Source organism: Neodiprion pinetum, chromosome 6 (assembly GCF_021155775.2).
Source record: "Neodiprion pinetum isolate iyNeoPine1 chromosome 6, iyNeoPine1.2, whole genome shotgun sequence".
NCBI lineage: Eukaryota > Metazoa > Arthropoda > Insecta > Hymenoptera > Diprionidae > Neodiprion > Neodiprion pinetum.
The window spans coordinates 20,310,200-20,322,818 of record NC_060237.1 but is presented as its reverse complement, the minus strand read 5'-3'; the positions used below and the strand labels follow the sequence as shown (position 1 = coordinate 20,322,818).

General features: G+C 36.5%; 2 protein-coding genes and 1 long non-coding RNA gene across 5 annotated transcripts in view; 1 reads left to right on the top strand and 2 right to left on the bottom strand.

The window, feature by feature from the left end:
* Positions 1 to 900: 900 nt before the first annotated feature.
* Positions 901 to 4,695, bottom strand: LOC138191161 (uncharacterized). Of its 2 annotated transcripts, XR_011177489.1 has the most exons (8): positions 4,498 to 4,695; positions 4,122 to 4,303; positions 3,786 to 3,918; positions 3,422 to 3,546; positions 3,046 to 3,170; positions 2,690 to 2,814; positions 2,376 to 2,449; positions 901 to 2,016 (listed from the first exon to the last, which is right to left on the bottom strand). It is a non-coding gene; the product is annotated as an uncharacterized lncRNA (long non-coding RNA). The 2 variants fall into 2 exon arrangements; XR_011177488.1 differs by having other exon boundaries at positions 4,122 to 4,693.
* A 1,049-nt stretch (positions 4,696 to 5,744) lies between these two features.
* LOC124221150 (uncharacterized) lies at positions 5,745 to 9,749 on the top strand. Its single transcript, XM_046630877.2, has 2 exons — positions 5,745 to 5,918; positions 6,111 to 9,749. Exon 2 carries the CDS (start codon positions 6,308 to 6,310, stop codon positions 9,239 to 9,241), a length of 2,934 nt encoding a protein of 977 aa, XP_046486833.1. The 5' UTR covers positions 5,745 to 5,918; positions 6,111 to 6,307; the 3' UTR covers positions 9,242 to 9,749.
* The window catches only part of LOC124221153 (furin-like protease 1), a 140,583-nt gene continuing 137,202 nt past the window's right edge, over positions 9,239 to 12,619 (bottom strand). The window contains exon 11 of one of the 2 annotated variants that reach the window (XM_046630880.2): positions 9,239 to 11,924. In XM_046630880.2, the coding sequence (XP_046486836.1) occupies positions 11,464 to 11,924 (461 nt within the window). In that variant the 3' untranslated portion in view covers positions 9,239 to 11,463. The remainder of the gene's footprint in view (positions 11,925 to 12,619) is intronic. The other variant, XR_006883750.2, reaches the window with a different exon arrangement.

The window sequence follows — 12,619 nt, the reverse complement described above, 5'->3', positions numbered from 1 at the left end:
TCAGCTGATAACGCTGCCGTTCTCCGACAGTTGGATGATGAAAAATTTTGCTCGTATCTTTCATATGTGTGTTAAAATACACTCGAAGTGTTAAGAAGCTTCGTTCTTTCTCTCTCTATCACCTTTTTAGGTCTTTAAATCACTAGGCTGCTTTAAATACTGTCTCATATATGGAGAATCCATTTTATCTCGTTCAAAATTAGTGCATCCGTGATGTATTACAGTTACTCTGAATTTTTTTCCATCCGAATACTTTTCAAAAAACAATTCTGCTTCTCTACCCAACGTAGATACTTCACTCTCGACTAGCTAGAACAGCGTTTCGATTATATGCCTACGAAAATTCAAGATCGAGAGAGCAAATGAAAAGTTGTTGGAATAATTTTGAATATTAATGTTATGGGATACATCGAGCGCGTGTCGAATAGAATCTCATTTCAAAATGAATAATTCTTCTCTTTTTATATTATAGCTAATCTAGTAGTATAGGTAAATAGGATGGTTGGAGGTGTTCGGAAATGGTAGGACATTTCAAAAGTTAAAGTCGACGATGATCCGGTGCATCAATGTTATCGTTACACATTTTCTTTTCCCATGAGGCATAGAGTATTCAACAACGATAATGCAGTCCTTGAAATTCATCATTCATCTCTGTGTGGAAAGCTAATTCGCAAGGCGTGGTATTCTAGATATGTCAAAACTAAACTAGCGGCACGTGTTTGCATTATTAGAAAAATACCCGTACTCTACATACACTGTTTCTAATCCTTTGCTACATTTGGTTTAATCCCCATGCTTCCACAGCACGAATAGTCGGAAATGTTTTTGATTATCCATAATAAAATGAAAAAAGTAACAAAGCTTAAATTTATTGTTAAAGGTCTAATGAATACATCAAACTGCGGTCGAATTCATTTATTATTTGCACATGACCTCTGTATATTTGATAAATTATTCCTAAATACATTGAAACATATGTATTTATAATGAAATATCATGCAATGGGCTGTGTAAACTATAAACTATAATTTCTATCAAATAGCTGCTTTTATGTCAACAGGGCTTTGAGACTCAGTCAAGTTGGATCTCGATTTTTGCCATCGTGTGTAGGACATTGGGTTACAAGAACAAATGCGAATTACGAACAACTCCGTATTAGAGATAAGGATATTTTAGTTCAAGTATACCTATACACAGAAATCCGTATGCGAATAAACTAAAACCTCTGTGTTTATTGTCAAAATCTAGTTTTAAACATGTGTATATATGTATATATGCATAAGTATACATATACATATATACACATACATGTACATAAATAATAGCCAAGAAATTAGAAACACTCACAACTTGTCGCAAATAGAGTAAAACGTAAGGTTAATAATATACAAATTACACAAGCGCACCATAAAACGTGGCAAGGTTAATCCTAGTGCAGTGATTGTATAAACTGAAGAAATATACATTTACATATACATGATATAAATTAATAGACTAGAAAAGAGTATTTAGAGAGCTTATCTAATTCCGATCTTGTCACAATAGATCATTAACATAATCAATATACGGTTAAAGCTGTATTAGCTACATTCACTATTAGAGATAATATTTTTTATCCATTTTCATAGTTATTTAATTTCTTGTACAACAATTTTTCAAACTTCACCGCAAAATGCCCAACGAGTTCTCGTAGTGCAAATACGAGTCCAATTACCTTACAGATGGCATTACATTGATTTTTGCCTTCTCGCGTCGAGTTATAAATACAGAGAAATCTCAATGAGAGCTCATTTCTATAAGATTTATTGCAGTGCTATATTCGTAGCTGTACCTGTTATTCTATATTATACATATACTGTCCTTAATTTTAAACACACACCACAACAACGGCTGAAAGCACAATGGCAAGAAGAGAGGAGCAATCTGCATCTTAATAAATCTTTTCTTCTTTATACGTAGCACAGCGATGTCACGTCGGAGGATATGTACTAGTGGATCACTAGGTGGGGCACAGAACTGAAACATAATTATGTTGAAAATCTTCAACATCTCTTACAGAAAGTAGGTACGTTGCCAGAACTTATATACCAACAATGAATATTCATAGAGGCTATATTCATAAATACTTACAAAAGTAAGCTAATATTTTACCCGCAATTGCTTATTACTGATAACTTGATATGATAATATCCCCTCCCGCCCCCCTCCCCGCCCCCTCACGACCCACCCCGCCCTACCTACTTCTACTCCTATTTCTACTCCGAGTCCTATTCCTACCACTACTCCTACTTCTATTCTTATTTCTACATCTTCCCCTGATCCTACTCCTAATGCTGATTCTACTTCATCAAATATTGTAAAAATGTCAAACTCACCGAGCACGAATCCTCGTCCTCCACCTCGTCCAGCTCGACCACCTCCAACCACCGCCAACCACCTCGAGTTATACCTGGAATAGTAATAAATATTCTCAGTATAGGAACACATTAAAAATATTGTGTAAGGATTAATATAATTAATTAATTAATTAATAATATAATAAATTTCATTAGCGCATTTATATCTACTGAATTTGTGCTTGCGCGAAAAATGAATTTAAATAATTTAATGTAAACATGACAAGTTTGAAATATTTTAGATAAAATATAATTACAATTGCCATTAAATATTATAAAAGTGTTTTACTCACCGAGCACAAATCCTCAGCCACCTTCTTTTCCTAGTCTTCCTCGTCCTCCTCCTCGCCGACCTCCGACCACCTTCAACCACCGGTAACCACCTCTAACAACCACCGATAACCACCTCGGGTTATACCTGGAATAGTAATAAATTATTTCAGTATAGGAACAAATCAAAAATATTGTGTAAGGATTAATGTAATTAATTAATAATGTAATAAATTTTTTCAGCGCATTGATAGCTACTGAATATGTGCTTGCGGAAAAATGAATCGAAATAATTCAATGTAAACATGACAAGTTTGGAATATTTTAGATAAAACATAATTTCAATTGCCATCAAATATTATAAAAGTGATTTACCCACCGAGCACAAATCCTCAGCCACCTTCTTTTCCTAGTCTTCCTCGTCCTCCTCCTCGCCGACCTCCGACCACCTTCAACCACCGGTAACCACCTCTAACAACCACCGATAACCACCTCGGGTTATACCTGGAATAGTAATAAATTATTTCAGTATAGGAACAAATCAAAAATATTGTGTAAGGATTAATGTAATTAATTAATTAAATAATTAATTAATTAATAATGTAATAAATTTTTTCAGCGCATTGATAGCTACTGAATATGTGCTTGCGGAAAAATGAATCGAAATAATTCAATGTAAACATGACAAGTTTGGAATATTTTAGATAAAACATAATTTCAATTGCCATCAAATATTATAAAAGTGATTTACCCACCGAGCACAAATCCTCAGCCACCTTCTTCTCCTGGTCTTCCTCGTCCTCCTCCTCGTCGACCTGCGACCACCTTCAACCACCGCCAACCACATCCAACAACCACCGCCAACCACCTCGGGTTATACCTAGAATAGTAATAAATATTTTCTGACTAAGAACACATCAAAAATATTATGTAAGTATTATTATAATTAATTATTTAATCAGTATGTAATAAATTTCATTAGCGCGTTTAAAGCTACTGAATATGTGCTTGCGTGAAAAATGAATTGAAACAATTTATTGTAAACATGACAAGTTTGAGATATTTCATATAAAATATAATTACAATTGCCATCAAATATTATAAAAGTGTTTTACTCACCGAGCACAAATCCTCGTCCTCCTCGTCCATCTTGTTCTCCTCGTCTTCCTCGTCCTCCTCCTCGTCGACCTGCGACCACCTCCAACCACCGCCAACCACCTCCAACAACCACCGATAAACACCACGGATATACCTGGAATAGTAATAAATATCTTCAGTATAAGAACGTATCAAAAATATCGCAGGAGTAATAATATAATCAATTAATCAATTTATAACATCATGAATTCTATTAGCGCATTCATAGCTACTGAATTTGTCCTTGCGGGAAAAATGAATTGAAATACTTTGTTTTAACGTGACAAGTTTAAAAAATTTTAGATCAAATATAATTACAATTACTAGTCAAGGACCTGGACAGCCAGAACTACGGAGCGCTTGTCCTGAAAGTCAAGTTCCACCAGGTAGCGGACCCGGAGCGCAGGATCGAGGAGGTAGAGAACCCGGTACTCGAAATCTGCGGAGCGCGATTCTCATCCGTCCGCTCTACTGCGCGGCTGTTTCCAGACTGAGGAATTCTGCTAGCCGATTTCAAATCGATTACGTCAAGAGAAAAAAAATTTTGGGTGACATCCGACATCCAAACTTTGGTTTCGAACTTTAATACCATGTATGATGATGTATGATGTACGATGTATGATGTATGATGTATGATGATATGATATGATGTATAATGATCTTACTTTTCACATTTCATACAAGAAATACACACTTTATTTCTCCTGCCGATTCCGGATTCAAGCGGCTAGGCCCTTCGATGGTCAGCCTTTAACTAAAGATATGTTCTTGAGTTAACGGGTCAGTTAATAACGCTGCCGTTTTGCGACAGTTGGACGATACGAATTATTGCTCGTACCTTTCAAATATGTGTTCAAATACACTCGAAGTTTCAAGAAGCTTCGTTCATTCTCTCTCTATCGCCTTTTTAGGTCTCTACCTCACGACACTGCGTTAAATACTGTCTCATATACAGAGAATCCATTTCATCTTGTTCAAAATTAGCGCATCCGTGATGTATTACAGTTACTTTGAATTTTTTTTCCATCCGAATACTTTCCGAAAAACAATTCTGCTTCTCTACCCAACGTAGATACTTCACTTGCGACTAGCTAAAACAGCGTTTCTATTCTATGCCCATGAAATTTCAAGATTGAGAGAGCAAATGAAAAGTTGTTGGAATAATTATGAATATTAATGTTATAGAATACATGCTCGAGCAGGGGGACGAAGAGGACGAAGGTGTTTGGCTGAGGCCGGCGGCGGTAGGGAGTGGTAGGACGTCTTCGGAAAAGGTAGGAGGTGGTAGGAGCTGATCGGCGGCGGTTGGCGGCGACTGGAGCGAGGGGGTGGTTGACGGCGTTTGGCGGCGGACGCGGTTACGCGTCCTCTTACGGGGATGATCGAGCTGATCGATATTTTTAAGTCGCAGTCAACAAGTAGTCTTTCGTACTCACTTTGTACCGACCCAATCTCAAGCTTCTATAGCGACACTACTTTGGCTGCTACGAATGTCGGCGCGAGCCCGTCAGGCAGAGTCGATAGAGCAGAACCCTCCCATGCTCCCAGGCCCACCTGGCCCTACCTGTCCTTCAAAAACTGGTCACAAAAATTTATCCAGGGGTATCCGTCAGTATATTTTTCAGTCAACGAATTTGCACAAGCTCGCGCCTGTTTGACATCTGCGGGACACACGTTCAATAAAAGCATCACGCTCTGACTGATTAAACAATAATTCTTCCAAATCATTAAATGGCAGACATTATCGAACGTTAGGTGAAAGGTCACGTGAAGCATCAAGTAGTTTATCTTTCACTTCTAACTACAGTTACGGATCAGCACAGTTATCATCGGCAGTTAACAACGGATTGTTATCCCTGAGGGATAACCCATCTTTACTCTTACCAACTAAGTTCGTATCCACATTTGAGCTTTTTACCGTACTGCCGTTTCTTTTTGACCTTAGCGACACATGTGGCATCATTCAAAACTCAAAAAGCAATGGCGCAAGACTTTACCAGCGATTAAGGGATAACAGTCTAATATTGACATTGCAATACATTGTTAGAACTGAATTCTGCGGATTAGAGGAATATGCACTTTCTTCACAATTAACCAGTCATAGCAGTAAACAAGGTAAGTTTGCTGGCTCGTCAAAGCTGCACGTTCACCGAGCGCTTCTCCATGGTCTTCACAGCGATTAAACAAGCAACTTTCAATCTATTTAACCTAACCTAATTTATGATAGTGAAATATAATTTGTTCCTATTTTAGTTCAAATAAATGACATAATATGATTATTTACTCATTTTCATAATTTTGTTATAGAACGAAGGTGGACATGCATTCAACAGCAAAGACCTATTCGGTTTCCCACCAATGTCAATGAGTAATTTAAACAAGTTAAGAGTGGCATCGTCATCGTCAATAGTAAGCAGGGATTAGCTAATGGGACAGAGTTGTTCATATATGCAACCTGAGAACCAATTCATTGGGATCCTCTGCTGAGAGACAAAACAGTAACAATGGGTGATCAGCAGATACTTGTCGGACATAAAAAACCCTCAGAGGTACAAAAAACTTACTTTGGACAAAAACCAGTTACTCCTAAAAAAGTAAGAGTCCTTCCTCAGTGTACTCTCAAAGATATGATATACAAAGCCTTGGAGACATCATCTAATCTGAGAGGAATCAGACCCAGGGATATAAAGAAATTTATCGATGTAAAATACAATATAAGCCTTGACTCTCAGCATATTCTCAAGGCTATACAAGCAGGCATTACTAATGGTGAAATTTTACAAATAAAAAGAAATGGATCAAAAGTTCCTGTCAGACGCTACAGATTATCGAAATACACAAAACCAAAAGTTCATTATGCAGCACAGAAGAATAAGACCCCGGTACCCTCAGTGAAATCTATAAATTTTAAAGAACAAAGAAAAAAAAAAACAACTGATACTGAAGCCATGGATAAAATGATATTCAGTGAAATTAAAATGGAGACCGATGAAGAATTGGAACTGGCTCAAATTGTTGATCGCAATGTTTATTTGGTAGACAATTGGTCTGAGATTGACTCGCTAAAATATGTACAACCTGTAAATGCTCAGAAACCAAAACACATTAATCGGATAATAAATGCACAGCCTGCTAATGATCAGAGACTGGAATCGAAAGTCCAGATAAAAAATAGCAGCAGATTATTCAACACAGGTTCAAATGCTATCGACGCAGCTGAAATAGATTCTATGATATCACATGCTTTGCATTCGCCGCCAAATTCAAGCGGCATTCTCCTTAACGAGATAGTTGAATTTCTCGGCAAACATTATGGTATTGATGAACAGCGTTCATTACCGTACATTCAGGGGTATCTGAAATACAGCGTTAAGAAAGGAGTTCTGTTCAAAAACGGCAATAGGTATAAAAGGACTCACACTGTGGGCAAGATTGATTCATACTCATCTACACAAAAACATGCTGAAAGCAATATCGTCGATGTAACCACAAATCGAGAAACAGGTGCTTATAATCATCTGGCAATTAATGCAGTAAATTTTCCTGCAAATGCCGTTTATTTACCAGAATTTAAATTAGAACCAGAAGACAGAGAAATCGAATCACGTTCAGAACCATTATTGGATGGCGAGGAATTGCAACTAGTTAGGACTAATAATGTTATCCAGTCAAATGAAAAAAAAAGGAGGGCAGCAAATATTACAAAATGCAAATTTCAGGTGAAAAGTAAGAATTTGCCAGCAAAACATTGCGTTTCTACCATTGAACCAATGAAAAAGAGATCACTCACAGGGATTGCTGCACAATGCAATATTCAACTGGGTAAAAAAAAGCTGGAACAGTTTACTGGTGTAAATATTATGTCGGCACAGTTTATCGAAGTAGAAGACTTATTTATCAAACAAGAATTGGCCGATGAAGAAGCAAATGAAGAATCCTCCACTTCATTTGGAGAACATGGAACGAGGGTTGAAAATTGGATACAGCAGGGATACAGCAATTTTAGGATTGAACAGGCTTCATCATACAACGAAACTTACAAACAGAGTGTAAACAAATCTCGTTCTACAGGATATGACGATTTTCAAATATACAGAGTACAACAGCAAAAGAAAAATACTGCCAAATCTTTATCCGAAATGAGTGAAAAACCTTTATTCACACGAGAAATGTTGGAAATGATAAGTAACTTCAACCCTCACAGTATTTCTAAAGAGTCGATGTTCAGTATAGATGAAATACGTGAGTATATCTCTTGGTGTCCAATGTCATTTGTGGATAATCAAGACGCGTCAATGGCAGATCTCTTTTGGAAACAGGTTGAACTGGAGAATAATGTTTCGTGCCTGAGGCTAACAAGTAATGAAGTTACGAGTAGCGATAGTCTGGATTGCAGGGCGTGCGGATTCCAGTTAAAATTTGGCGTATCATACTGCAATACCTGTCTTCTGCAAGTTGAAAATACGATGAGAAATTGTAATATTTGCCACCTGATTTGCAATCGCGGGGATGTTTTTTACAAACACTTTATATGGGAGCATACACCGCTGTTGCATGAAATAAATCAAGTTCCTCCATCTCCAGCCATTGATAATATACAGAAGTTATTGAATACACTAGTTAAAAACAATCTGTTTCGATGCAGGCTATGTGCTTTTTCGACAAATAGAATACAGGTGTTTGACGTTCATTTAATTGATTATCATACTTTAAAACAGACTGTATTTCCACAACTACCAGAAGTATCTGAACCTGAAAACGTGTTCATCTTTCGAGACGAAGTCACAAACACCTGCTGTCACAAATGTAAGGAATGCGATTTCATGTGTAACAGAAGGGAATTCATGGTTCAACACATTCTTGATGGACATATTATTGGGGAGGATGAATCTTATGAGGATTGGTTCTTCAGGATTAGCAATTATGAAGAAAGGATGATTAATCACAAACCTAGGAGAGATGCGGCAGATTTGAAAATTTATTCTGGTCTCTGCGATGTGTGTGGAAAATTTTTCAATAACGTGTTACATCACATAGAACGGCATCGTCTAAATTTCAAGCAGAACAATATTCAAGATCGAGACAACACTGTATTAAATACTGTAAAAGAATCAACCTCATTTACTAATGGTGTACTTACATACTCAAAGCAGCCACGGAAGAAGAAGAAGTCACTGAATCCAGTTTTATGTTATATCTGTGGAAAGATTTTATGTGGCACACACACGTTTCACCAACACATGCGTATCCACACTACTGTGATGTACGACTGCAATGTATGTGGAAAACAGTTCAACAGGCAAAGTAACCTGATTACACACAGGCGGGTTCACACGCGTGAAAAGCCATTTGAATGCGATATATGCAAGATGGTATTTGGATATAAATGCAGTATCAAGGGACACATTGAAAATGTCCATTCGGAAACCGTTAAGTAAAGATAAACTGTGAATCATTTATTAATATCAATACAGCCATAACCACCATATATTATGTACGTCAGTTTTTTCATCTGCAATTTTGCAGATGCAAATCGGAATTTTCATCGACAATTTAGGAGTAATACATAAATTCATTCATCATTCATCTTATCGATGAAAAAAATTTCAAAATGCTTGACTTTACAAACTATGTAACATGTTCATAGTACATGTAACTACATTGTATTGATGCATCTATTCTTCACTGCAGGATCGGAAAATTTTTTAATTCTGTACGCTTTAAGTGTCTTGTTAATCCTCATATGATATATAAATTGAAAGTTGATTAGTTATTTGTAAACGTACTTCTCCATGTTAACAAATCTACGATTTTACGGAAATTATTATTGTTGTTGTTTATTATATCTTAATTTTAAGTATTTCTACTCGTGTACGAAATAAGTGATTGCTTGGTCCAAGTGATCTGGATGTACTGTGATTTAGTAATATAAAATCATTTCTTAAACTGGATTTTCACATGGTAATTTGCTGTCCGCTGCTAAACGGAATCATACGTAATTCCTGTATTTATTCGTACGGTCAACGACCTGTGAACTAAAATGAAGGTAGGCATTGCTGAAACGGTGTCAAAATTACAATACCAAATTACAACATTTTCGATAATTTGTATATTATATTGTTTGAAACTCGGACATCACAGTTGAATAATAGTAAATAGACTGTAACATCAATTGTTTAGCCATGATCAGATGGAAAGAAAACTGAAAATCTTACTTTACCCTACCTGTCCTGGGCTTGTTATTCCAATGTAATCCTTGAAATCGGTTTCTGCGATTTAGGACCTAACTCCGTCATCATTGACTCAGTGACGATGTCGAATATCTAGAATTAGCTTAGGGTTATTTTTTGGATTGAATTGAGTTGACATCCGTTCATGTGATATATTTCACTATTAATCTGTTGCTTTATGTACATATTTAGTTATTATCCCTCTCGGCTTGATTCGATTTTAGTGTACATATATAAAATACAAACGCGTCTAAGTTTAAAATTCGGAATGTTTTCGAGAGGGAGAAAATTGAAATTGTATAAATACATGTTACTGTTTGCGCAAAAAATTTATCGCTCAATGCTGTAGGAGGAATAATTCAGTAGCTTTGAGGCTTAATCGTACTTATACAAAACCGAAGGGTTTTTACTAGAAAATATATGCTATTGAAGCATTAAAATTGAATGCGAAGGTTTAAACATTTTGGCTATTTTACCAGTCAAAATATTTTAACATCATCTCAAGTAACTTGAACATGTTAATTGAAGTATATATATTGCCGTGATTGCCACAGTTAACTATACTTTTACAGTCTAGCATGTAAATTCATTTAATATATTTTTCTCTCTCTTATAACAGGCACATGCATATTTTTAAATCACTTATCCGTAAAGCATAACCCTAATTTTCATGTTAAGGTGACCTTAAAATAATTTGTGCACCATGATGAAATTGACGGGTAGTGTGCAGTTTGGATAACAAAAAGAGTAAGCGTAATATCATATAATTATGGAAATATTGATAAAGTTCCAGGAATCATTTTATAATATGCAAATATGCATGTCTTGGAACATTTGATTTTTCCTAGAAGTACTTAGCTATTCTATACATACGACTCTAACAGCTCTCACAACCTGTAAGTATCATATAGAGGGTATCATATATATAACGTAACAATATAAAAGTATCAAGGAACAACCTCTTTTTACTTCACAGGTAACAGTCTCTTCGTATATTCAGTTAACTGCATTTATAACGATAATACCCTCGACAATTCTTTTTAAAACTAATTGCTTAGACTATTAGTAAGATAATTACTCAAAACTATCTAGCAAAGAGAGAAGCAAAAGAGAGAGAGAGAGAGAAAAATTATTCCTAACTTTGTTTAATGTATTATCACAACCTAATTAGTTATAGACTAAGCTAGTCTAAGGACTAAAGCTTCGATCAATTGTTGAATATTTGCCACACGGTATTCTTATAATAATACTAACTAACGAGTTATTACACTTATGTATCTAGGCATGTTTCGAAACTTTATTATACAGGATAGATATAGGTATATTGGCTTTAACAACTGCGTTGAAAAATTTGTAAAATCGAAAACACGAGAAGACAAGCGGAAGATGTCGCGTCAACCGTCGCTCCTCTCACGATTATCAGCGGCTAGTCAGTCGCTGTCAGACAAATACGAGTCTTGCGGCAAGACCGACTTATGCGCGTCATCTTTTGGCACCGCGCCGCCGGTTTCGTAAGCGACTTTGCTGTAGGCATATTCCTTGGAGTCTTGCTTCCTGACGTACCAAATAACGCAAAAGTACACGCCGAGTCCCGTTAACGTCACCAAGTTCAATACGAACAGAATGAACATGCGGTAAAACCACTTCGTGGAGTGGAGGTTCGACGTGAGGGACGTTAGGACGCAGTGGGTCGAACCCCCGGATCTGTACGGCGTCGCGTCCTCGAGACAGGAAGTGCACTCGTAATCCGCTGGTCCTGAGCATCCCGCGCAGGTGTAATGACACGGGGCGCAAACACTGCTCATCTTGTTTTCGTTCGATATTGCATAAGTCTTTGAGGGGCATTGGCTGACGCACCCGTCGTCCAAGAGGAACCACCCCTTCCGACACTCTGGAACGATATCAAAATATCGATTAGTATACTTCTTCGTAATTTCCGGCTCGTCGACGGTCAAAGCAACCAAACGATAACAGTAACAATAGTAGTAATACCAATAATACCATTGGTACATTTTTCCAATTATAATAGTTACGGGATTTGTAAAACAGTTTCTTTAACTGCATATCGATCAAATCATTCACATTCTATAATTGATTCATTTCTATGCGAATAGGAAAATAGTAAAATCCACTAGGCGATGGGGTGAATTGGACGTGAATGATGGAGCATAAGGAAAGAAAATGTCTATTTTGGCACCGAGTGATAAATTAGTAGACCTTGAAAAACAAGTAGTGATATTCTTTTAGGGTAATAATAGTCAGTTTCGATCGTTATTACGCTCATTATATCTCAGTTTTATTCCAATAATTGAAATATTGTGTCCCGATAGGTTTTTTCCCGTTGAAACTAAGTATCGAAATCGTGTGCAAAGTGACAGATTTACACAGTAAGCATAGGTATAAAATTCTGTGAATGGATACGCAATGCTGTCTGTTCAATCTGTCGCTATCCTTGTGCCTTTTTTTCCGATTATTAACTGGTATGTTATATGAGTGGTCTACTACTACATATATTTTACTATATTTTCAGATTATGACCCCCTTTCCGGATAAATGATTATTTTTCTTTTGCGTTTTGAAGTCCAA